Raw genomic sequence first — 26,192 nt, forward strand, 5'->3', positions numbered from 1 at the left:
GGATTATCCTGATACCAAAACCAAAGACACTACAAAACAAAAACAAAAAAACCTATAGGCCAATTATCCCTGATGAACATGAATGCAAAAATCCTCAATAAGATATTAGTGAACAGAATTCAAGAATACATTAAAAGGATCATTCACCATGATCAAGTCATATTTACTCCAGGGATGCAAAGATGGCTCAGTACCTACAAATCAACTGATGTGATCTACATTAACAAAACGGATAGCGGCACCTGGGTGGCTCAATCGTTAAGCGTCTGCCTTCAGCTCAGGTCATGATCCCAGCGTTCTGGGATCGAGCCCCGCATCGGGCTCCCTGCTCAGCAGGAAGCCTGCTTCTCCCTCTCCCACTTCCCCTGCTTGTGCTCCCTCTCTTGCTGCCCGCCGCCCCCCTCTCTCTTAAATAAATAAATAAAATCTTAAAAAACAAAAACCAAAATGGATAAATGTCATATGATCATCTCAGTAGATGCAGAAAAAGAATGACAAAATTGAACATCCACTGATGATAAAAACTCTCAAAGTGGGCACAGAAAACAGAATAAAAGACATATATGACAAGCCCAAAGCTAACATAATGATAAAAAGCTGAAAGCTCTCCCCCTAAGATCAGAAACAGAAAGGATATCCACTTTCATCACTTTTATTCAATACCGTACTAGAAGTCCTAGGCGTAGCACTCAGACAAGAAAAATAAAAGGCACCCAAATTAGTAAGGAAGAAGTAAAACTGTCACTGTTTGCAGATAGCATACTATATATAGAAACTCTAAAGACTCCACCAAAAAATTATTAGAATAAATGAATTCAGTAAGTTACAGGATACAAAATATAGAGATCTGTTGCATTCCTGTACACTAATAACAAAACAGCAGAAAGGGAAATTAAGAAAACAATCCTATGTATAATTGTATCAAAAAGAATAAAATAACTGCAGTGCCTGGCTGGCTCAGTCAGAAGAGCATGTGACTTTTGATCTTGGGGTTGTGAGTTTGAGCCCCACATTGGGTGTAGAGCTTTCTTAAAAACATTAATAAAGGTTTAAAAAAAAAAGATATTGATGAAAGAAATTGAGGACAACACAAACAAATGGAAAAGATATTCTGTGTTCACGGATTACAAGACTTAATATTGTTAAAATGTCCATACTACCCAGAGCAATCTACAGGTTTAATGCAATCCTTATCAGAACACCAATAGCATTTTTCACAGAACTAGAACAAAAAAATCCTAAAATCTGTATGTAACTACATAAGACCCTGAATAGTCAAAGCAATCTTGAGAAAGAACAAAGCTGGAGATATCACAATCTGAGATTTCAAACTATACAACAAAGCTATAGTAGTCAAAACAGTATGGTACTGTAGCACAAAAACAGACACCTAGATCAATGGAACAGAACGGAGAGCTCAGAAAAAAAACCCATGCTTATATGGTTAATTAACTTATAACAAAGGAGGCAAGAAAACACAATGGATAAAAGACAGTCTCTTCAGGGTGCCTGGGTGGCTCAGTAGGTAAGTGTCTGCCTTTGGCTCAGGTCATGATCCCAGAGTCCTGGGATCGAGCCCTGTATCAGGCTCCTTGCTTAGGGGGGAGCCTGCTTCTCCCTCTCCCTCTGCCTGCAGCTCCCCCTGCTTGTGCTCTGTAAAATAAAATCTTAAAAGAAAAAAAAAAAAAGTCTCTTCAATAAATGGTGTTGGGAAAACACTTTCTTGTACCATACACAAAAGTAAACTCAAAATGGGTTAAAGACCTAAGTGTAAGAGACCTGAAACCACAAAACTCCTAAAGGAGAACATAGGCTGTAATCTCTTGGACATCAATCTCAGCAGTATTTTTTCTGGGTATGTCTCCTCAGGCAAGGGGGAAAAAAGCAAAAATATACAATTGCAACTATATCAAACTAAAAAGCTTTTGTACAGTGAGGGAAAGAATCAACAAAAGAGCAACCTATTGAATAGAAGAAGATATTTGCAACTGACATTTATGATAAGAAGTTAGTATCCAAAATATATAAAGAACTCCTATAACTCAACACCAAAAAACTCCCTAAACAATCTAAAAATGGGCTGAGGACCTGAAGGGTCACTTTTCCGAAGACATCCAGATGGCCAACAGGCACACGAAAAGATGCTCAACATCACTCATCATCAAGGAAATGACAATCAAAACCACAATGATATCACCTCACACCTGTCAGAACGGCTAGTATCAAAAAGACGAGATAAGTGTTGGCAAGAAAAGTGTTGGTGTGGAGAAAAGGGAAGCCTCGTGGACTGCTGATGAGAATGTAAATTGGTATCACCACTATGGAAGACAGTATGGAGTTCTTCAAAAACACTAAAAATACAACTACCATATGATCTATCAATTCCATTTTTAGGTATTTACCCAAAGAAAACAAAAACACTAATTTGAAAAGATATGCACCCCTACGTTTATAGCAGCTGTGTTTACAATACCTAAGATACAGAAGCAACCTAACTGTCCATCAACAGATGAATGGATAAAGACGTGGTACAGATACACAATGGAATATTCCTCAACCATAAAAAAGAATGAAATCTTGCCATTGGCAACATCAATGCACCTAGAGGTTATGCTAAGTGAGGTAAGTCAGACGGAGAAAGACAAATAACACGTGCTTTCACTTATATGTGGAATCAAGAACAAATGAACAAACAAGAACAAAAACAGACTCATGGATAACAAACCAGTGATTGCCAGAAGGGAGGGAGATGAGAGGATAAACAAAATAGGTGAAAGGGATTATGAGGTATAAATTTCCAAATTTATTAGAATAAGTGATGAGAATGAAAAAGTAGAGAACATATTCAATAATACTGTAATAACACTGTACAGTGACAGATGGTAACTACACTTATCATAGTGAGCATTTTGTAATGTATGCAATTGTTGAATCGCTATGTTGTAACCCCAAAACTAACAGGTCAACTACACATCAATTAAAAAATAAAAGAAAAAAGGACTGGGGTGAAAAAAGAATAGAGACTAAAATTTTAACCACGGAGGAAAAAAAAAATCAAGGAATTTAATTTGTTTTTAAAAAGAAAAAATTATTAAGTAGTAAAACTGCATAAAAAGAAAAAGTCATTATAGGTATCCTAACTGAAAGTTGTCATGAAGTGGTAAAAAGGGTTCAGGTGGCAGACTGCCAGGGAATTTCAGGGGGTTCAGAAGTTGAAAAAATATTTTATATATCTTATTTAGGTAATTATGATTGTTGATACAATTTCACAAATACAGGTAAATATATATAAATATACATATTACAAATACATATAAATATATGCTTTCTAAACAAGTCAGTAATGCCAATGAACTTTTTAAGATCATTCTCTTTTAGAAAATGTCAGTAAGATTTTAATGATTTGATGGCCAATAATTACTGTTGTCTATGGCCAATCTTGTTTTCAAATGAAGATTCCTATGAGGAGGTAATAAACACTATGATGCTTTGATTATAGACTTATATTCCCCAATTTACTCACACACGCCAAGAAGAGGCTGCTTCATCTGAATGATTTACTCGTCAAGCAAAGTGTGAAAAAAAGACACGTGGACAGTTTGAAAAGGTTACTTTAAGCTGAGGTTCTACAGTCTAAAAGAAAATACCATCTATCTCTAAATGTCAACAGGGAGGAGGTGGGATAAAGGTGGTGGTCAACTCTATAGTTGTGAAAGTACTGGCCTTCACTTAAAGTATTGTGATTTCCTCAAATCATAGCTGCATTTATTTTTTCTTAATTACTGTATCAAAAAATCACATCTGTCCACTCCTTTAGTAGATTAAACAATTAAGATCAATATCCCCTACTCACTATTTAATGATTTTTGAAGGTTTACAGGTCTTTCCTAATATCTGGCACCTAATACCATGTTCCCATACTTCCTGGGGGATAGGAGGGCAGACACAGCGGGTAGTGGTGATTACATAAGGGGAAGAACATCTATTAAACTGTCCGGCATTATTTTCATTTAATGTTACAGAGTCGTTGAGCCAGAAAAGACCTAAATGCCTTACCAAATCCATTCTCATGCTTTCAGAGATGAATCTGAATCATCCAGGACAGGACAGATGGTTGCTATCGGGTTGAGTCTGTGCTGAAAAACAAAATCTTAAAACATCTGAAATTGGTTGAAAAATACTAATCAATAGTTCATGTTAATTAACAATGTGTGAAATGGATTTCAAGTGGTTGTATTTTTTAAGATAAATATTGTTTATGTTATTATCAAAGAAAACTTTCACAATCTGGTAATGGAATTTTAGAAATAATATGACCTTCCATTGATGTGAAAATCACATAAAGATCTGCCAATGTTTACAATGGAACTAACAAAACTGTATGGATTATAGAATTCTATAAATGACATTATGTATCCTGATACTTAAACTGACTGATTTTACTAGTTACTGATTTTACTTATTAGGTTTTATCAAACCTTACTTGGCAACATTCTATGTGTTCAAATCTTATTTTATTTCCATTTTAAGATTTCTGCTCTGCAGATATAAAGACTGGTTGTTCTTTACAGAGTTCTTTTACATTATCACATGCTGAATAGTCTAGAACTAAATATCTGTATCTAAAAAGGCTATATGTCCCAGGAAAATCAAATATCTTTGTATTGTTAAAAATGCAATAGGAAATGAATAAAATTTTTATCTTTTACTCAAATTTGAAAATTTGCAGAATTCAATGGATGCAATAAAACCACACTATAGGAAAAAAAAAAAAAGGAACATTTTAAACAACCATCATTACATTTGTAAAACATTAAGGTGATGAGGAAATGCTACTCCTAGCAATTAGAGGTCCAATAAATTCAGACTCAACAATTAATATGACAAACCTCTTGTACTTGAACCAAAGTTCAAGTCCAGAGAGTTAAGGAGAGTTTCTTAAACTACAGATGCTAAATCAGCATTTTTAAAGTGTGGAGCATCAGAACCACTGGGGCAAAATGTTGTATAGATTCTTAGAGTCAGACCTACTGACTCTAAGAGTCAAAACTTCTGAGGATAGTCTGGGGAATGCATTTTTATAATCCAGGTCTTTAATCTCATTGAAGTTTAAGAACCAATGCTCTGGTTTTCTCATTCTTAAATTTTTTTTTAATATATACTTTTTTAATATATACTTTAATCTCATTGAATATTGAATTTTTCTCATTGAATTGAATTTCTCATTGAATTTTTTTTAATATATACTTTTTTAATATATACTTTAATCTCATTGAAGTTTAAGAACCAATGCTCTGGTTTTCTCATTCTTAAATTTTTTTTAATATATACTTTTTAAAACGGAAGTATAGCAATCATACAGAAAGTGCACCGATCTTTTTTTTTTTTTTTTTTTTTTAAGTAGGCTCCATGCCCAGCATGGAGCCCAGTGTGGGGCTTGAACTCACAATCCTGAGATCAGGGCCTGTGCTCAGGGCCTGAGCTGAGATCAAGAGTTGGATGTTTAACCGACTGAGCGACCCAGGTGCCCCTTGAAAAGTACACATACCTTAAGTGAACAAGTAGATGAGTTATCACAAAGCTAACCTGTCCGTGTCAGCCATGACCTAGATAAAGACAGTAAATGCCACACGCTGCCCAGAAGCTCCTTCAACCTTCTTCCAATAGGCAACCACTCTTCCGCCTTCTAACACCAGAGTAGTTTCGCCTGTTTTTGATTTTATATAAACTGAATCTTACAGTAGTCACTCTATGTCTGACTTCTTTTGCACAACATTAATGTGACTCATTCATATTTAATGTAGCAACAGTCCATCTTTCATTGCTTTAAAGTATCTGTAATATGCTGGGAAGCAGAGGAGTTTACAGGATTCCGGAAAGAGGTGGCCTCTCATCAGACTAGGTAGGGCACAGTCATATGAAAGTAAACCTTGGTAATGAGATTTGTTGCCCAGGCTAATCTCTGTTCTTGTGTGGTACGGAGGGGACCCACAAATCTTTATATTCTCCCAAGGGGACTCAGAAGGTAGCTGAGTGGGAAGCAAGCTGATGAATGGGAAGCAAAAAGGCTTACTTAGAGCCTGCAGAGGGGTGGCACAGGCTAAACCTGCACCTTGATCTACACTGGCCTGCTTGAGACAGAGCTGCAGAAGTGTCAGAGTTCGCCACATTTGTTACAACTCAGGTGAGGCCAATTCAGTCAAGAACTACTGGGCTCTGACCAAGCTAGGAAAAACCTGATCACACGTATTTTACAAGCTGTGGCCTACTGCATCAGAGGCCAGTAGGATGCCCAAAGAACGGAAGAACTGCAGATGCTGTCTTCTCTGATAACATTATATCATGTAAGTCCCCTCCATATATCTGGACACCAGTTTAAAGAGACGACAAAGGACAGAAATAAGCATTTTTCCAAAAGTTTAAGCATTACCTTAAAATCTTATAAATTGTATCTCCTTTATAGCAGACTAAGTTTTAAACTGGCTGGGACTAAAAGTTAATTTTTTCCTGTCTTCCCATGGGGTGGGAGTTCAAGAGGAAAGAAATCCAAGTTCTGTCAGAAAACTCCACATCCTCTGCACATCTGAACTGTAATGAGTAAATCTGCAACCATATAAAGCTTCCTTCCATTTTTCTCTTATCACCCTTTAAGATCAGGCTCAAATACAGCCTCTGATTATAATGTTGCAAATCGTATTATGCTCATTTTACAGTGTTTCAGATTTGAAAACAAGTAATAACGTGCTTTGTATTTTTTACATATTTGACAAAAAATGATCCTGCTCCACACTGCTTTTCAGCTAGGTAGTAGTATTCAAAGTCTGAACTACTCAGACTATATCCACCTCACTTCTACTCCTGCTATTACTATAAATTGCCTTCTCAAAGGACCACCATGCTCCAATTACCCAACCCAAAGCTGTCTGATTTGCACCCTATTTAATTTCTCTGTACCATGTGACCAGTACAAAACCACTTCTGTCTTTGTAAAACTTGCACTACCCTGGTGTTCTTCCTGTTACCACTTTTTATCTCCTTTTCCATCTTCTGCTCATTTTTTTTAAGCAGGCTCCACACCCAGTGTGGAGCCAAAGCAGGGCCTGAACTCAAGACCCTGAGATCAAGGCCTGAGCTGACATCAAGAGTCAGATGCTGAACTGAGCCACCCAGGCCCTCCTGTCTTTTGCTCATTCTTTAAAAGTATTTCCCCAAAGATTTTATCTTTTGTTCTGTACCATCTCCCAGGGCTGCCTTAATCATTTCTATTGCAGTAATTATTAGCCTTATGCTACAAGATCTGGATCTCTAGCTTTAACCTCTCCTGGATTTTGGGCTCCATTTCCAAGTACTCTTAGACATTTTCACATGGCTGTTGTAGCACCAACCAAGTTCAGTGTATCTAAAATAAAGTCTTCTCTTCCATAAACCTCTACCTATCTTCCCTATCACAGTTAATAGCATCACCATCTTCTCAATAATTAAGGATCAAAACTTAGGTGTCTAAGTCGGGGCTAACTGCAAGGAAAAGAAACAGATTCAAGCCTGTGTAAGAAAAGGGGGCTATACTGTAAGGATATAACAGGAAAAAAAAATCACTGGCACCCAAGGGCAAGGAAAGGAAGCATAGAGCTGAGCCATGTCAAGAACGGGACTGCAAAGCCAGACAGCAAGGCCACACCTCTCTCATAGGGAATCAGTGGCTTGGTTCTGTGAACCTACTTCATTCCCTTGCTTCACTCTACAGATCAACTTCCTCTGCTTATACATAATTTCCTTTAGATTTTGGCTTCCTTCCCTCACTCTGAGCCAGTTCTAAATGCTCTTTTCACTTACACGTATACCAAAACCTGTCTGAATTTCAGAGCTCAAATTCTTGAGAATCTAACTAGCTCAGTCAGACCTAAGAATTGTTTCTCCCTGGTAAGGTGTTCAGCTAAACTGTGGACATGAGTATGGAATCATGTTTTACAAATGTGGCTGCCTAATCCTCTAATCCCTGCCCTTCGGCAGTCAACCGTGCTTGGGTGTGTGACATTAGGATTACGAACCTGGCTATCCAATCCTACTCCTTCAGCACAGGTTAAGGACAGAGGATTATTTCATGTAAGATGGTGTAGGCATAGTGCTGGACGTGTCTTTGACTCCTATCTCCTCCCTGTTTCATACTTTCTTCATTCAGCCTATTTCAGTTGGCTGTGCGCACAGTCCTTCCCACCACCATCATCCATTTCTTCTTGTTTGTCTATCCAGGGGAAAGCGGCCCTTTTTCTGTCCATTCAACTCTCATTGACTGCTCAGTACTTCCTTCCTTGCCTTCCCCCATAACACTTGACATTCTGTCTTGTTTTACTGCCATTATATTCAGGCTTGTCTTTCCCATTTGACTTAAAGGGTGGCATTTATCTTATCTTTGCTAGGTTTATGTATCCTGATTTCAATAACTTTCTAGCACTTCAAATATTGCCCAGACATTTTAATCCAAGTACCTGTTCACATCCATGATGTTTACATTAGTATATTCTTCTTGAAATTAAATACCCTATTTCTGGATCGTTATTATGTCTACCTGATAATTGCCATATTCCTTAAGCAAATATACCAGCTCTTTCTTGAATGAATGGGGGCAGGAGTTGCAGAGAATAAGAGTAACCATACCATTGTCTCAAGAAATTAATCCTCCAATAACTAAATCTACATACTATTCATAAATGAGTAAGAATGTAGGATTTACTCGGTGGTATTTCTAGGGAAATTCTAAAGACTCAAAATCTGAGTATGAGATGGAAAATTATATCAAGAGCTTCAATTTTAAATGCTTCCAAAGAATACAAAAAAAAATTTAGGATATTAGTTCCGAACATCTGGTTACATTAAAACCAGCTGTGGGGCTTTTCCAGCATGTATGTCCCAGAGACTATATGATTCAGTAGGCCTAAAGTGGGGTGGGGCTTGGACAGTGTTATTTTAAATGTCTCTGATATGCATCATATGTTAGAACTATTACTCTAGGATATTTTAAAAAACAAGAACATGTACATTGTCTTTATACATGTACATTTCAACTACTCTCATTTGTACGATTTCTGCAGAATTGAAACATACAGAAGTGATCAACTACTTTTGCAAGAGAACTGATAGAATCTTTTAAGAAAATTTTTTCTAAAATTTGTCTATCAAAATCATCCTATGAAATTAAACGTAAAACAAATATCATTTAAAAACAGCAAAAAATCATTTATATATAATCTATCGTTTCTTTTTAAAAAGTCTACACTCTAACAATACAGTAGGAATAATCTAATACATACAAAATTATTTTAGAAAATAATTTCTCAGTAAGATCTTCAACATCCTAAACAGACTTTCAAAAATGTAGTCAGATTTAATTAAGAACAGACTTTTCCGCAAACTGCACTGTAACAAATATATTTAAAAATGGGCTTAATTAAAATAATTATGAGTGTTAGGAAAATACCAGATACAACTGAAATATATACGTATTATGATAAAGAAGGGTATAGCATTATGAGAAGAATGACAAGACAGGAACCTCAGCCTTCAAGATTTCTTACATGTCACTCTGGAAGAACATCAAGCCATGTCAATTTAAAATAAAATTATTTTAGCTATGAAGCAGATAACGTGATGAAAAAAAAGCACAGTAAATCAACCTTAGCCATTCCAATCCATTAATATTAACAATAATAAATTTGAAGACTAATCTATGCAAAATGCTAATTACCAGCATAATAGTGGAAATTTGGTAACTACTGCTCTCACAAAATTTTGGCATCACTGCAGCAGTTTTTGAAATTTTATTCATTAGATGCTTGAATTAATGAAGATGTGAATTAAATATAACCTCTCCATTTCAGCAGACTTCTTAAAGAGGCTGAGTCTTTTAATTTTCTTTAATTTCTTCACATTCCAATAAATTCCTATTGAATTTAAGCCAGAATAGATTAGTTGAACATTTTATAACTTTGTAAATTGTATTTAAGCCAGTATATTAATACACATGCATAATTAGATTTCTTAGATAAATAATTAAATACTAAGCTTGATGTCTATTATACAAAGGCAACAGTTCAAACTCTATTCAGTTAAGTCAGACCCACTGGTGACAATCCACTGTAAAAATGCTGAGTGTCTTGAGAAATGGTGACAATCTCTACAAGAATTAAGGAGTTTTACTACATCCTCTTCTAGTTGGTTCCTCTGACTAGGATGCCAGAGAAAATACAATTAAAGAAATCAATACCAAAAAAACCCCACATTAACTTTATTACAGGTGTAGTTTAAAGCCAGAAAACAAATAAGCCACAACTAATGCATGGCAGAAGTAAGAAATAATGTCACAATGGGGTTTGATCAGCAATATAGGAATTGACTCTGTGGAACTGATAATTTAACGTCCAAAGATTAGGCAGTAAAATGAATAAATTATGTGAGAAAAGTGGGATGGGAAAGACTGGTAGTAACTATCAGAATGATAATTTTCTACATTCAGCAGGAAGGAAACAGACTACTGTGAAACTATGACAACACCCAAATGTTGTGGTTTAATTTATAAAATTTTAAAACTCAAAACTTACAGAAAACTTAAATATAAAATAGTTAATAAACTGGCTTTCTGATAACTCAAATGTTCACTTATTACTGAAACTAGTTTCTTAACTCTTTATGTAATTATAATGTGTCAATTCAGAGACCAAGTGGTTTAGAGTATGCATTAAGTTTATATTTAAAAAATTCTTTTTAGAACTTAGTATTTTAAAAAGAGTGTAACAGGTGTAAGAGAGGCTTATCAAAAATCTTTGAAACTCAGTATATTTTCCTTATCACCAGTAATCTAAAAACCTATTAAAACATAACCTGAATCACATTTTGAAACTGTCTTCTAACAAGGTAAAAACATCAAATGATCTATTTAAAACTCGTTTTGCAAATGTAGTCTCAGATAACGCAGTTAAGTTGAAAGTACTGACCCTTGCTTTTCTCCAGAATACTGAATTCTAAAAGAACAAAAATGTACATACAGTTTTTTAGCTTTTATGAAAAACTTTTTAAATTCATTAGAAAAGTTACCTCCAATGGATTAAATTAAATAACACAATTCTTATTCAGTACCTAAATTCTCTTAAATAGAAATATGAAAATTTACTTTTCCCCCATAGTTTATATATTGATCTATGGGGCTTAGTAACAGCAACACTCTTGGCCTGATACTATCATGAATTTTGCTTAAATTTTGAGAGGAAATAACTAAAAAATCCCACAGGTCAAAACTAACTCATATAAACGGAAAGATTCCACTTCAATAAATGAAAGGCAATTTAAAATGCAAAATAAAAATGAATTAAGGCAGCTCTAAAGGAAAATATAACTAATCCATCCAAAATAGTGCTACTACAGCATAATTCACGCCTTAACACGTTGTTTATAATCTAGACATAAAAGCCAAAAATCAAAACAAGCATTGCAGTTACGATGCAGCATCAGGTGTTTACTTCAGTGAATGAAAAATAATGGTTACAACTCAAATGAATGGTAATTTAATATGAATAGATGCACCTTACCAGAGATGTTTATGTTTACTACCAGAGATGTCTTAGCAACTCCATATTCCTCACAAAGTCAGTATAACTGCTGTAAAAAAATCAACTGTGGTTCTGAATATCCATTCACAGTTGATCTCAACAATGTATCTGATGTAGGAGACTGATTATCTGTGACAGGCAGAAGGATGTGGTGGTCCTCAGTTCCAAGTGGAAGAGAGAGTGGTAAAGTCATATCAGAAGGTTTCACATCCAATGTTTCTGATAACGGGCTTTTTTGTATGGAATCTTGTTCACTCAAGGGATGATCCTCTGTGCTAGAATCTAGAATTTTATCTGCACCTGAAATAGAAGGGAAACAAATTTATGCTATCTTTGAATACAAAACAAAAACCCTTAGACTAAATCTGCTTACCATTTCCAGCACTTGCATTCAAACCTCCACACCTTTTACTCATGCTGTTTCTCTTATGTTGATTTACCCTCATTATCTATTCAAATCCAATACAGGCCTCAAGCCTAGGTACAAGCACCAACTTGAACTTAAAATGGACTTAACTGTTCTAGCCTAGGGTGAGCTGTTACCTATTTTATCACTCGGTTGTCAATTTTCATTTATTTATCACCTTGTGACATCTATCTCTCTTAGTGCTACTGAACTTTCTACTTCAGTGTGCCCTGAATTCTCAACCAGACTGCAAATTCCTTAAGGGTACGTGTCAAGTTACGCTTCTCTAATTCCTTCAAAGTACTTAATAATAGTGCTATACACATAATAAATGTGTTCACTGAACATATTAACGAGTAGTTCATACCACTCTCTGAGTTCAAGTTTAGAGGTATGGCACTTTTGCGTATTTTCAGAAGCGAGAAATTCTTCTCTACTTAGGGAGTGATTATCACCCTATGATAGATACACTTTTGCCTTCAAATTTCCCATGAGCTTTACCATGCTTCTGTTTCTCCAAAGTATATACATGATTTCAATCTGTCTTCATTAGACAAAACTGCCTATTAACTTTCATAAAATTATAACTCTCTCTGTTCTTGCCAAACTACTCTACAGTTCAACCAGCTGAGAATATTGCCTGCACTTCCTTGTCCCGATGACTCCCTTTATAATGTGCTCTCTGCCTGGGACAAATGCTCCTTTTCCTATCTGCACCCTTTGAACTCTTTCCTTCAAGTTCCCTAGAATTAAACCCTTCCAATACTTACCTCAGAAGGACTTTAACTCTTCTTTAGCACTTTTGTGTCTCTATTATACCCCACATTTTATCTTGTAATCACAGTTATTTAGCTTTCTGGTCTCCCACACTAGATTGTAAATTCTTTGAGGACTAAGAATGTGCCTTGTTCTACTTCATATATCTTGCAGTTAGTTATGTGTACTTTGGAGGTAGAGGCATTTAATGTTTGTTGAATTAACAACACTTAATCCTTACTGTGTTTCTGTTTCTGTTCACTATCAGACTTGTTAACATCTCTACACACTGAAGAAGCCTAGTATTTTGTTTCTAATCAGGACACAGTGAAGCTTTTTCCAGGATTCATTTTAAGCAACAACTTAAAATTTTGTAGTCTGGGGGCGCCTGGGTGGCACAGCGGTTGGGCGTCTGCCTTCGGCTCAGGGCGTGATCCCGGCGTTATGGGATCGAGCCCCCACATCAGGCTCCTCTGCTGTGAGCCTGCTTCTTCCTCTCCCACTCCCTGCTTGTGTTCCCTCTCTCGCTGGCTGTCTCTATCTCTGTCAAATAAATAAAAAATAAAATAAAATCTTTAAAAAAAAAAAAATTTTTGTAGTCTGGCTTTCCATTTCTATGTAACAATTTGGGGCTACCTATTTGCTTATTTTTATGTTTCTATTATATTCCCTCTTATATGTTTCTGGATTAAGGTTTATGATGCCCTTTTCTTCACATAACTATAGTAATCCCCAGGTAACCCAGGCTCTAGTATGGATAATAGTGATACATATATATATTTTTAATATTCTTTCATTCTTGAAACTTCATAAATCAGGTTTTTAAGAGAGGAAATATTTCAAGTACTATTAGAAGACCAATATGGAAAAAAATTATTAGTGAATTTATCTACAAATTATAAAGCTTCCTTCCTAATATGTGTATATCTAGTTTTTAAAAATATATATCTAATTTAAACTGTTATAATGTGCATCTCAACATTTTAGGAATAGCACGAATATGAGAGCACCAAATTTTTATAAAACACAAACATTTACCGGAATGGACTTTTGTTTTGTGCTTCTTTAAATTTTTAATATCTGTGTAAGAATTTCCACATAATTCGCAGATAAATGGCCTTTCTCCTGAAAAGCAAGTTGAAAAGTTTAAACTCAATATTTTAGAAGCTGCTAAGACAAAAATATCAATGTCTATGAACACAGTGCAAACATTACTATACTGTTTAAGTTTAGTTTCAAATGACCTTTTTAATCACTTGGTTATAATATAGTGAAATGAAAACTTCTATACATGTTAGGCACTCCTTTACTTTATATAAAGCATCCCCATTTCTGGGAAAATGGAGCATTTTCATTAACAGAAATTTAACTTACTCTTTTACTTCTATTAGACATTCAGTGAATGCAGTTATCTGCCAGACCCTAAGAGGAACAGCTAAGGGGAAAAAATGTGTAATTATGGTTTCTGCTTTCTGGCAGCTTTAAAATCCTTTAAAAATAGTGACAGAATAAAATGCTACAAAAGAAATAAGAATTGTTCAGTGCTTTATAAACAAAGGAGCATGAGACGATAGACGTTTATTAAATGTCTACTAAGCGCTCACACTATTCCAGATAGGAATTATGAGGAATAATTTTAAAAATGAAAAAGTCAGAACAGTACATTTTCAAAGTGGCACTTTCCCTTAATTTATTTGTTCCATATTTTCTTCATACTACACAGTACTGTTACAAGAAACATGTCAATACAAAAATTCATTCTGAAAATTTGCTTACTGAACACTATTTGATAAGAAAATATGATATTATCCTGGTATCATCTATTCCTTTTCATTTCTTGGTACACCTGTGCAATTTAATCCAAACCACCTAAAAGCTATTATTATCTGGCATATTAGAAAATCTATACAATTCTAGACCAAATTTAATTAATACTACTCCAAATAACTAAAAAAAAAAAATCAAAGCAAGTAAAAAATTGATATTTATACATTAAAATATTGCTATAGGTAGAGTACGACTAGATACCATATAGTCCATAATGGTTTAAAAGTCAAGGTTTACATAAAAAGAAATTAGAGAGAACCAAAAATAATATGTTCTCCCTAAACACAGACCTGTATGGGATCGAAAGTGTTTGTTGAGCTCTCCTGAGGAAATAAAACTTTTCCCACAAATACCACATATGTATGGTTTTTCACCTAGATGGAAAATAAAAGATAGCGAAGTGGTGTACTATACCAATATAATATTTATCAATTACAATAATCTAAAGTAACCTATTCTAAAATATTAAATTAAAACCTCTTTATATGTTGTATTTTAGAGGTATCTTCAGTGTGACCCTACTTAGATGAATATTAATAAGTATTTTCCACTGTCCATGTAACCTGATGCTTTTCATATAATAAAACTTTATTTCTGCAAATATCCTTCCAGTAGACTAGAGCTGGGCAAGAAGTTCAATTTTTATATGATTACAAACATATGATTAAAAATTCGTCAATCCATTACTTTAATTCTTACTATCTACTATATTATTAAGAGGAATATTTAGCAAAGATCTGTTTTAAAAGGTACCTTATCAAAACTGAAAATCTTTGAGCATAATTTGCTTCAAAACTGACACTGTGCATTTGAAGTATCCATTTAATCCGCAAATCTGCGTAGGACAAGTCCTAAGATGCCATAAAAATCAATGTTCTACCCAAACCCACCCCCACCCAGTAATTTCACTCTACAGTTTTATCCAAGGAAAGTAAAACAAGAGGCTAAGGAGTTTTTCTAAGGTCATAAAATAGGTCTCAATTCAAGTTTATATGTTGTCAAAACTACCTGATTTTAATGTATGTTAAGTTATATAATAAAAAATTCCAACCACCATTATGCTCTAGAAAATAAATCTGCTTTTATAGCTAATATTTATTATGTGAAAACTACAAACACAAAAAGCTTCAACAAGCACAAACACAACAGATATACAACACGAAGTCTATAACCTATTTTCTTTAAGGGCTCAATTTCCCTTTTTCTTTCTTTTATTTACAACTTTTCCTAATTTTAAACAACTCCGTCAAATTCTTACCTGTATGTTTTCGAGAATGAGTGATAAGAGAACTAGAGACAGCAAATGCCTTCCCACAAGTATCACACACATACGGCTTTTCTCCAGTATGCCTACGAACATGATAGGTCAATGTGCTGGCTTGAGCAAATCTCTGTCCACACCTATCACAGACATATGGCTTCTCTCCACTATGCTTCCTATTCGTAAATAAATATAAAGTTATATTCTGGTGAGTAAAACAATTTGGGTCCAATCTATGTAATAAGCATTTTTCATACAATTTTCATTCAGTCTTTTATTTCATCTTAACAGACCAAAAATATGTATTTAAAATCAACAGTTTCAATGTATACTGTCAAAAATAAATGTCTTGGGTGCTATCAAAACATCTGTTCAAGATCAGTTAAAAAAAAAAATTGTGCCATCATCTTTATACGGTTGTCAAGTGTGCCCCTAATACCACAGGCTATTATTTTCACTTGTCCATTCACTCACTCTTCAGAACTCTTTCCTTAAACCTCCAGCACCTCCTCACCCATCCTCATCCTTAGCTGATGTCCTTGCTTCCTGTTTTACCGAGAAAAATTTAAGCAATCAGAAGAAAATTTCCACCATCCCAACTCTCTACCTATAGGCATCTGCACCTATGTATTTGCTGTTTTTCTGTTGACTCTAACATGAGGGTGACAGTTCATTTGAATCCAACTACTCCCATTTGCATAATGAAGATACTATCCTACCCCCCATGCCAACTCAATGATAAGTGCGAATACAGTATTATTCAAAAGACTATGGTGAATGACAGACTCAAAGATCAAACAACTTATTTTTTTGTTTTTTACCTTGCATGAATCTTGAGATTGCTAGAAGTTGCAAATTGTAAATTGCATACATCACATTTATAGGGTTTTTCCTCACCATGATGCATACGACTATGGAAGACCAGCTGGCATTTCTGAGCAAATCCTTTATCACACAATTCACATTTGTATGGCTTCTCACCTAAAAGAACAAGCAAATAAAATTTATATTTAAAAGGAGATATTGTTTTAGTTGCTTGAGCCACATAAGCTTTCAAGAGCTCACCAACAGTACTATTTTCAGTATTCAGAAAATATTAACTGCTAGAAGTAAAAAACCAAATAGGATTCTTTCCAGATTGTCTATTGAAAACATCGGTAGAATTAAAAGAAATCACTGTTTCTCAATTCGTAATAGTGAAAGGTGAACAATTAGAAATACACATTGCATCTTAATATGTACAAATCTAAGTGTACCAACAAAGGTAAACGTAGAGGCTGAGGAATGAATATCTGTGTAATTCTAAGAAACATGTTCAGAAGTTGACAAAGTCTAGGAAGCAGAAGGTGAGACGTGTTGGCAGTCTGAAAATTGTCCTGAGTTGTAACTACTTTTTATTAGTTCTCTTAATCTTTGTCTCTGTTAAATACTTAGCAAGCTAGAATCAAGTTTGTGTTTATTTTAACTATGAGGGAAAATGGTACAAAGACCCCATACATTAGGACTTCAGGGTTATCAGCAGCAATAAAACAAATAACCAGTAAATACTTGGTCACAATTACAAAGAAATTTTCAACAATCTAACATGCTAAATACTTTGTGAATTCAAGTATATACCAAATGTTGGTCACAAATAGTCAACACTGCATATTATTATATTCTGTACAAAAATATTATTTCAGTCACAGGATAAAAGCAATCATATCTCCCACAAACCAGTCTTACCTGTATGAGTTCTTACATGCGTTTTCAGCTGGTTACACTGGGTAAATGCCTTTCCACACAAGTGGCAGACATAAGGTTTAACTCCTTTATGTATTCTCATATGCCTTCTCAAGCTGCTGGCTTCTGAAAACACTTTCCCACATGTGTTACACATTGGCTTGGCCTTGGAATACCTCTGATCCAGCTCTTCCCCAGAGCTCTCCAGCTCATAAGAATTCTTGACACTGGCTATATTAGACATAGAGTGTTCTTTCAGAGCACCGTTTGGTTGTGATTTTCCACGTTTCCGTTTCACTGGAACAGTTTGCACAATATCTTGTGCTGGAAAAGTATTTTCCACAACTGACGTCAACTCGAGTTCTGAATTATCATTTCTTTGTGCAACTTGTTCTATTACAGGTGTGGATAATTTATTTGCATCTAAGAATAATTCAACAGATGCATTCTCTAAAATGTCACTGGGATATTGCACTGTTTTATTCTGTCCTGTTTTCTGGGAGTTGAAAGCCTTCTTCTTCTTTTTAGTTTGAGATGACTTCTTTGCTAAACCCCCTTGTTTAGGATTTGCCTGAACTAAATCTGTAGATACTTCTGATTTTTCCCGGCTGTTATAATCTCGTAGAGTAAGGAGACAAGTCTGTTGATTCAATTCAATGTTTCCAGTAATACTAGATATCTCTGTAGAAGAGGGATTAGCAATAAAAGCAAAATCTTCCATCTTTATTTTACATTTAGTGACCACCTCTTCCACTTTGAGATAGTCAGCAGCCTGATGAATTTCTTTAACATTCCAACTGTAAGGAAACAAGGCTAAATGACAATATTCTGAACAAAGAAAAACTATTTGTGAAACAGAGCTGCACATATATTTCAGTCTTTTAAAAACTTAATGAAGCAGAATGATGAAAAAGGCATAACTAAAAGAACAAATTTACAAGAATTCATTTACTCATTCAGAATAATGTGTAGGCAAAAATTTCCAGTTTTGCAGAACTTGAAAAGATGAAAAAAATGGTTACATACTACATTACGTACTACTATAGGAAAATAAAATGTTAAAATTACTGTGTTTTAAGGGATACTTGTAACACAAAAGTAGCTGTTGGTAACGTGCTGCCTCCGTCATTCACCCTGAGGCCTATTCAGATACAACCATCCTTCTTGGACTGGCAACGGAGTAAAAAATTATTTCCTATTATCTCTCTCTGCTCCCCTGTGAGGGACTTTAACAGTGCTTCTCAAACTTTCCCAAGTATGCGAGTCACCCAGGTCTCTTGTTAAATGTAGATTCAGATTCTGTGGGGAGGTGTGTGGTGGGACCTAAGTGTCTGCATTTCTAACACACTTGCTGGTGATGCCAATGCTGCTGGTTTACAGATTACACTTGGAAGGAACAGCAGTTAGAATGCACTAAGCTCTAACAACCCTCCCGTGTGTGTGTGTGTGTGTGTGTGTGTGTGTCTTACTCAACTCATGTTGGAGAGTCTGTCATTATTAGAATTATATAAAAAGATATAAAGTTATAAAGATATAAAAAGATTAAAGTTCACCCTGTTCAACATTCCAGTCAATATTTACTGAGCATCTACCATGTGTGGTAAGAGGGATATTAAGAAATATCAAATAGTCCCTGCCCTTCAGAAGTTTATAATGTAGTAAAAAACTGTTTGATTACTCTAACATTGGCTCTGGCATTACAAGGTGAATTTATCAGGGTAGGTCAGCATCTTTAGGCACTTCGATTTTCTTAGCTATAAAATCTGAGAGATGAGGGGCACCTGGGTGGCTCAGTCGGTTAAGCATCTGCCTCCAGCTCAGGCCATGATCCTGGGGTCCTGGGAACAAGCCCCACATCTGGCTCCCCACACAGCAGGGAGCCTGCTTCTCCTTCTTCCTCTGTGCTCTCTCCCTCTCTCTCTCAAATAAATAAACAAAATCTTTATTAAAAAAATCTGAGAGTTGAGTTGGTAATAATACAAAAATATGACCCTTTTAATCATCTGAGAACGGATACACATACACACACACAAACACACCCTTCAAGTAACCTTACTACTTGCCATTTTCCCCAAATAATATTTAACTCTTTAGAAAAAAAATATATTTCCCTTTTCCTTCCTCATTATACATATAAGCCAAAAAAGGGTTTTAGTTATAGCTGATAATATAAATATAGTGCTATTAATACATCTTTTTTAAAAAAAGAAAAGGAGTAAAATTTGAAATGAAATTAAAAATTAACTAGTGTCATGAACCACTCAGGTCTTTGAAAGTATGCTACAATATCTACAGATCTCTACCCGTTTTCTCATCAACTATTGAAAACTTCTTTATTTCAAGTGCCACCTGTATGTTTCTTCTTTTTTAATTTAACATTATATTGGCTTTTAAAAAATTGCCTTTCATTATACACTTAATCATTTTCAGCTCATCAGGTTTATAGGCCAGTCTGGAAACCTAATCACAAGTTTAGGGAACATTTTACTTTCTGGGAAAATATACCTAAAGTTCTTGAATATACTATAAAAAAAACTTTTGGAATATAATCTATTTGCAAATGGAGTCTTTCCCCTACATAAGAAAACATGACCTTGGTTATAATTTTGGAATATGTAACAAATGATCTTTGTAATGAAGTTCTCTATTTGCAAAGATATAGCACAAATGTCCCAAACATAAACACAATCTTGTTCATCTTTTACACAAAATGTTTTTTGCCATATATACAGTAGCATTATCACTTCTAAAAATGTTGTTTTTCCTTAAGCATTTTTATTAATTTTGTTACATAGTCTATTATTAAATTACAATAAATGAGAGATACCACTAGAATGAAACCAAATTTATCACTTATTATACTTAGGCCATCAGTTATAATTGTGTTTAGTGCTCCATAAAATGAACCACCAAACACATAACAAGGTCTGGTAGGTTTTAAGACCAATACAAACTAGCACTGAGTGGCACATTAATTGTTCAGTACTGATACAGTATTTCGTACAAATTATTCATCTATTTCATAGACAGACTATAATCTCAGTTACAGTTAAGAGAACCAATCAGCATTTGTTTACATCAATAACTGCTTTTGTTTACAAGCATAAAGTTACAGTGCTTGCAAACTTACTGTCATCTTTTGCACAGTCACTGAAAGTCATTTAATTACATATTGCCAGGTATATGGCTAAACGCTTTACATAAATAGTTCATTTAACCTTTAGGACATGTCTATGCAATCTGTAATAATCCCATTTTACATACAAATGAAGGCTCAGAGTTACCAAGAAAGTAACTTGTACAAGATCACAGTGTGTTAGAACTCTGATTTGACCAAGGAAATCTAGCTCATGAGTCCACTTAATTCTTTATCATTTTGTTTTTTTCACTAAATTTAATCACTAAGTTGTACAGACTTTCTACTTTTGATGTAAGCCTTCTCACATTTGTGGGTGGACTCAAACAACTAGTTCCCAGGAAAGATATGTACCAAAAAAGATTGAGCAAAAATCTGGCCTTTTTCACATTGGTTCTTTGCATGAAGGCTCAAAGTAAACTGCTCTTCAGTTTGTTCAAATCAATTCAAGATTGTTCTGGAAAAGTTAATTGAGAAAGGGAAACCACTAAATTGAAGATCAACCAAAATTCACTAGTTTTGTGGTTATTTTATATTACATATTCTGAATATTGAGAAAGAGGTAACTACGTGTAGAGTCAACTATTCAGTAAATTTAAATAATTTGTCATGTAGGTTAATCTATGACACTGGTCTGTTCTTTTAATCAACTCATACAGAACTGACTCAAAGATTTCATTACACCAAAATTTAAAAACAATTCCAAACAGTACAAATGTTTCCTTTTCAAAAGGATTAAGGAACATCCTGATTCTAGCTTTTTAAAGAAGTATAGTTAGACAATAAGCTGCAGTGTAAAACAGAGAAAAGGATTCTGCTTAATGTGTATGAGCATATATACAGAGACAGAGATCACCTGGAAAAGAATGAAATAATATTTATCAAAATGTTAACAATGATTATAAGTGGGTGGCAGAATTTCAGATGTTTCCTTTTGGTTTCTTTCCTAATTTTTCTCCAAAAATTGTGAAGTTAAAGGGAGAGAGGAGAGTCGAAAAGAGAAAATAAATGAAACTAATGTTCATTGGGAGGAAGGCGTTCAAGTAAATCCTTGATCTTCACAGTAACACCAAGGTAGTTATTACCATCTCATTTTTACAGATGGGGAAACTGAGGCCTTTAGAGGTTGCATCTTGCTCAAAGACACAGTGACTGACAGGCTAGATCTAATTCTAAAGCCCACAATCTTTTTATGTCAGATTATGATCTAGTCATGTTCACACTTTCATAAGAGATGGAGGAAAGAAAACAGGAGTAATTTGATTGGTTTCTCTTTCACCTCCACAACTAATAAATGCATTAGTATTAAACTAATTATACAGTTCACTATGCATGGGAGACACACAGTGCCTGCATTATCAAATTCCTCAAAGCCTACTTCTTGTTAGTGCAGTGAGAGCATTAAGCATTTCAGAAAAGCATTCTAGCACCTTGGATCTGATTTAAGCATTAGTACTGATAGCTATACAGAGATAATAGAAGTCACAGCCATTTACATCCCAAGGAAATTATCTCCCTGAAACAAGATCAGGAAGAGGTCCCGCACGTTGCTCTCTATGGTTGGAAATGGGAGTATTATTAAATGAACACAGAAGATCATCCTTCTTTCCTCATCTACATTCCCTTACCTCAACCACCTTAAGAAGTAGGGGAACAGAGTGAGGAAGAGAGACGATCAGAAGTACAGAAAGACCAAAGAAACTGGAATTCACCTAGAATTCATTGTGTATGCTTCTTAAGTTTTCATAACTGAAAACACAGGCTTTGTTTCAGTAGATAAATCAAATGTGTCAGAAAGAAGGCTTTAATCTTATTAACACCTGTACTTTTTGTGCGTAAGAAATGTAGTCTGTTCATCCCAAATCAGTAATACTAACTTCTTTATTAAAAACAACAGCATTGTGCACATGACTATATGAAGACTCCAAGTTAAGGGACTGAATGGAAAAAATTCAAATATACTTTAGCTCTACAGACCGCTGACTAGCTCTTATAAGTGAAAATAAAATGTGTACTTTACCTGTCAAGATTTAAAGTTCCTGTGTATATAAACTCCAACAGTTTCTGAAATCCATCAGCCTTCACCTGACTCTGATCAAGGAAGACATTGTTCTCAGAAGTGCTTCTGTAGATCGCACCAAAATACTCACTAAATGAGGCAAGCACATTCCTATGAGCTTTAAACTGGAATTCCCCAATCACTACGGTGCAGTCACAAAGAAAACCTGCTTCCCGTTGTTTGTTCAGTCTCTCTAAAAGGTGCTCACAGTGGTGCGAATACTGCATTTTGATATCAGAATGGAATTTTACCCTTGTTCTAAAAGACAAAAAGAAATAGTAAGTCAGTAACCCTAACTTTTCATCAAACGTTTCAACCAACCAACTCGTAAGGGGAGAAGGGACATGGGACAGAACATGGACAAAAACAAAGTCAGTCCTCATGTATTCCCCCCACCTCGAAAATTCTTATCAAACAGAATAGTTAAAAATGCTGAAGCGTAAGTTCCTGTCTATCTTTGTTACATCCTGGACAACTAACACAATCCTTCAGACAGATAAACAAATGGCGATGAATGAAAACACTTGCACGAGCTGAAAAAAAGCACCGCAAAATTTCACGCTTTTGCAGCAGCTGAACCTTCAGATTTTCAAGCTCAGTACGCATGCATATGCTGGGGGGGGGGAAATTAACCAACCACTAACAAATGACTCCTTTGAACATATGGGTAAAAAACACGGTACGAGTTCTTTAAAACTGCTCTCAAATCACCGAAACCTGTTAGTTTCCGTGGTGCACAGTTGTTTCAAAACGCCAGGCGGGTGCCCAGGGGGCGGAGAATGAGCGGAGCCAAGAGTTGTCAAGGTTCCGTCACTCGCCCAGAGGAGGCCACACCCCCTTTCTTCCCACTTCTCCATTCCGGACCGCAACCGAGAGTGACAACGGTGTCTCCCGGCTTCTGCCGCACTGTCCTTCGCCTACCTCCCACTACCTTGAGTTTCCACAGCAGAGGTTGTGGCCAAGGCCAACACCGGGCTGCCTCGCCCAAGCTTTCCACGTTAATACCTTCGCCCCGACCTGAATTCGAACTCCAAGAAGCCTGCCCTCCAATGATCCAGCGTCTGGAGAGAGCGGGACTGGCAAGCTGGGGGGGGGGGGGTGAAAAAAGAACTCACCTGGAGCAATCCAAGGGGGAAGAGTTTCTTCACGCTCTCTCCGCCATCTTGGAGGGACGTCACCGCGCCCCGCTCCGCCTCTTCCTTCTTCCTCTACGGCTACATCATATCCGGCCCGGGCGTCCCATGTATACGCTGGAGGCGCCGGTACCGTGGACGTCCGACACCGGCGAGGCCCGAAAAGACAGGCCCACAGAAATTCCACTCCCCAGCATACTAGGGCCCCCCGCGAAACCGCAAACGTCAAGAATACGGGACTTAAGGGCTCATTCACAGCGCCCCGCTTGTCTTCCTCATTCTGAACATTATGGTTGGCCGACAGTAGGCATCTCGCCTACGGCCAGCGGTCGGGCAGCGCCCCACCGAAGCCCTCTTTCCAGGAGCCAGATTGTGCACTGCATGCTGGGGCTTGTAGTTTCTTTCATCCTTCTCTTCCTCAGGACCCCCCGAGTGGAAACAGCTTGTGTACTTAGGTTCCTGGCCATGGGAGATTTTCAAGCTGAGACAGATCGCCCCTTTTCAGTTTACGTACCCGAAAGCTCTTGGGAACCCCCTGGGTTTTGTTTGCATCAGCCGACTGTAGCTTAGTTTCCAGGATATCCTTGCCTGGTGTTACAAGTCTGAGATGCAGCAAAGCGGAGCAAAGCAGTAGGGTACACTGGGCACGCGCAACATTGCAGGAAGGTGGGTTTTATACCGGAAAAGGTTCTGCGTCTGGACCAGAAAAATTTAAATATAATGATTTACATCGAATTCAGATTTTTGTGCAGTGAAGGAAAAGGATGCCAGTTTTCTGCGTAATATACAAAAGGCGCAGAAACAGTAAGATAAGTCCTGTTAATATGTTAGGGTGAATTCTTCCCTAGTACTTGGAGACATCATGAATCTCAGAAAACCAAAACTTAATTTTTTCTTGTTAAAAGTTGTATCAGGACTTTAGGATATTTACTCATGACTTTATGTTAAAGGACAGTCACCTGGAATTTACTCGTTTCTTCTGAGATTTTTCCAAAGACATTCTGTTTGCTCTTTAACTTCTTTTCTCTGGACCGTAAAAATCATATTTGTGAATAAAGCCACTACCATTATGTTTATAAGGGAAAAAGCTGAGTCGGGTTCTTGATTTTATCTTTCTGATTCCACTTTTATATTTCGTCGGAACCTTTTTCGGTAGTTTATTCAGAAATATTTATGAGTCTCTACTAGGAGTTAAGCATGACACCAAGTATGGATAAAATAAGAGTAAAACATGGTCTGGCGTTTAGGGGAATTTGCAATCTGAAGGGGAACACTAATGAAAAACTAAATGACTTGTAATACAAAGAGCGGTCGGTAGGCAACAGGGCTAACAGTTTCTAACACCGCGTTTGAGCTCCTCTTCTAGGCTGTACATTACATTATTTTTCAGTAGTAGTTTGGGAGTTGATTTTTTTTTTTATTTTGAAACATTTCCGCGTGGCAAGCTGTCAATAAAAACATTTGGTGAACAAAATAATCAAGGTGAAAGTTCAAATTCCCACTGTTCCACAAGTTCGTATTTAGGCCGTCTTTTAAAAAATCACATATCTCTGTTTGAGGGAACCTATAGGAAAAGCAATAGTAAACTGTTTCCGCCCGGTTTCGAACCGGGGACCTTTCGCGTGTTAGGCGAACGTGATAACCACTACACTACGGAAACCTCACTGCTTTCTGTGCTTCAGAATAGCCTTGATATGGATGGAGTACCACGAAATTCTGGGCACTTACAGCAACATTAAGGTAGTTTTAACAGAAAAACCAAACAAAAAAAGGAAAAATGACTATACTTCTAATTGTGTAGTGCTAAAACTATTTCGAAAGTTGGAATTTGCGTGCGCTTTTTTTCCCGAGTCTCCTGCGGACCGCTGTAGAAACTAGGCGCTGGCTCCTTCCACTTCCTTTGCGTACACTTGCTTCTGTGGGAAGGAAATGTTTTATTTGGCAGTCTCTCCCCCCCCCCCAACCCACCACACGCAGCGCTGAGAAGTCCGGGGCAAGTGCGGGGCTTCGTTGGCGTCCCCCCTCTTTCATCAGTTTGTAGCACCAAATGCCATCACTGTTATTTAGTAGGCTGACCATTTCAGCCTCTGGTGGAGAGACAGGTAAATAGCTTTTGAATTTCCTCCCCTGCTTGTATAGACCAACCAGAGGTTCAAACTTGCCTGCTTGTTTTAAAATCCTCTACACAGTGTGTAGAATTAAGGGGGTAAAAAAATCAGACACAAAGACGCACCTTTTGGCACGCAATGTACTTAAATTGTTCTAAACCTAAACTTCGTATGACCTAAGGAA

At 36.2% G+C, this 26,192-nt stretch overlaps 1 protein-coding gene and 1 non-coding gene across 10 annotated transcripts in view; both read right to left on the reverse strand.

Moving 5' to 3' along the window:
- MYNN (myoneurin) overlaps positions 1–24,549 on the reverse strand; it is a 36,326-nt gene extending 11,777 nt beyond the window's left edge. For 3 of the 9 annotated variants that reach the window (XM_034663262.1, XM_034663239.1, XM_034663235.1), the window contains exons 1-9: positions 23,883–24,547; positions 22,729–23,025; positions 17,576–18,369; positions 16,672–16,831; positions 15,848–16,026; positions 14,880–14,963; positions 13,801–13,887; positions 11,580–11,900; positions 4,057–4,136 (exon numbers count right to left, since the gene is read on the reverse strand). In XM_034663262.1, the coding sequence (XP_034519153.1) occupies positions 11,638–11,900; positions 13,801–13,887; positions 14,880–14,963; positions 15,848–16,026; positions 16,672–16,831; positions 17,576–18,369; positions 22,729–22,994 (1,833 nt within the window). In that variant the 5' untranslated portion in view covers positions 22,995–23,025; positions 23,883–24,547 and the 3' untranslated portion in view covers positions 4,057–4,136; positions 11,580–11,637. Of the gene's footprint in view, positions 1–4,056; positions 11,901–13,800; positions 13,888–14,879; positions 14,964–15,847; positions 16,027–16,671; positions 16,832–17,575; positions 18,370–22,728; positions 23,026–23,882 lie in introns of all 9 variants that reach the window. The other 6 variants (XM_034663253.1, XM_034663247.1, XM_034663225.1 and 3 more) reach the window with 5 other exon arrangements.
- Positions 24,550–25,487: 938 nt separating this feature from the next.
- Positions 25,488–25,560, reverse strand: TRNAV-AAC. The gene has a single exon. It is a non-coding gene; the product is annotated as a tRNA-Val (tRNA).
- Positions 25,561–26,192: the final 632 nt, after the last annotated feature.

This window comes from Ailuropoda melanoleuca, chromosome 1 (genome assembly GCF_002007445.2).
Source record: "Ailuropoda melanoleuca isolate Jingjing chromosome 1, ASM200744v2, whole genome shotgun sequence".
Classification (NCBI taxonomy): Eukaryota; Metazoa; Chordata; class Mammalia; order Carnivora; family Ursidae; genus Ailuropoda; species Ailuropoda melanoleuca.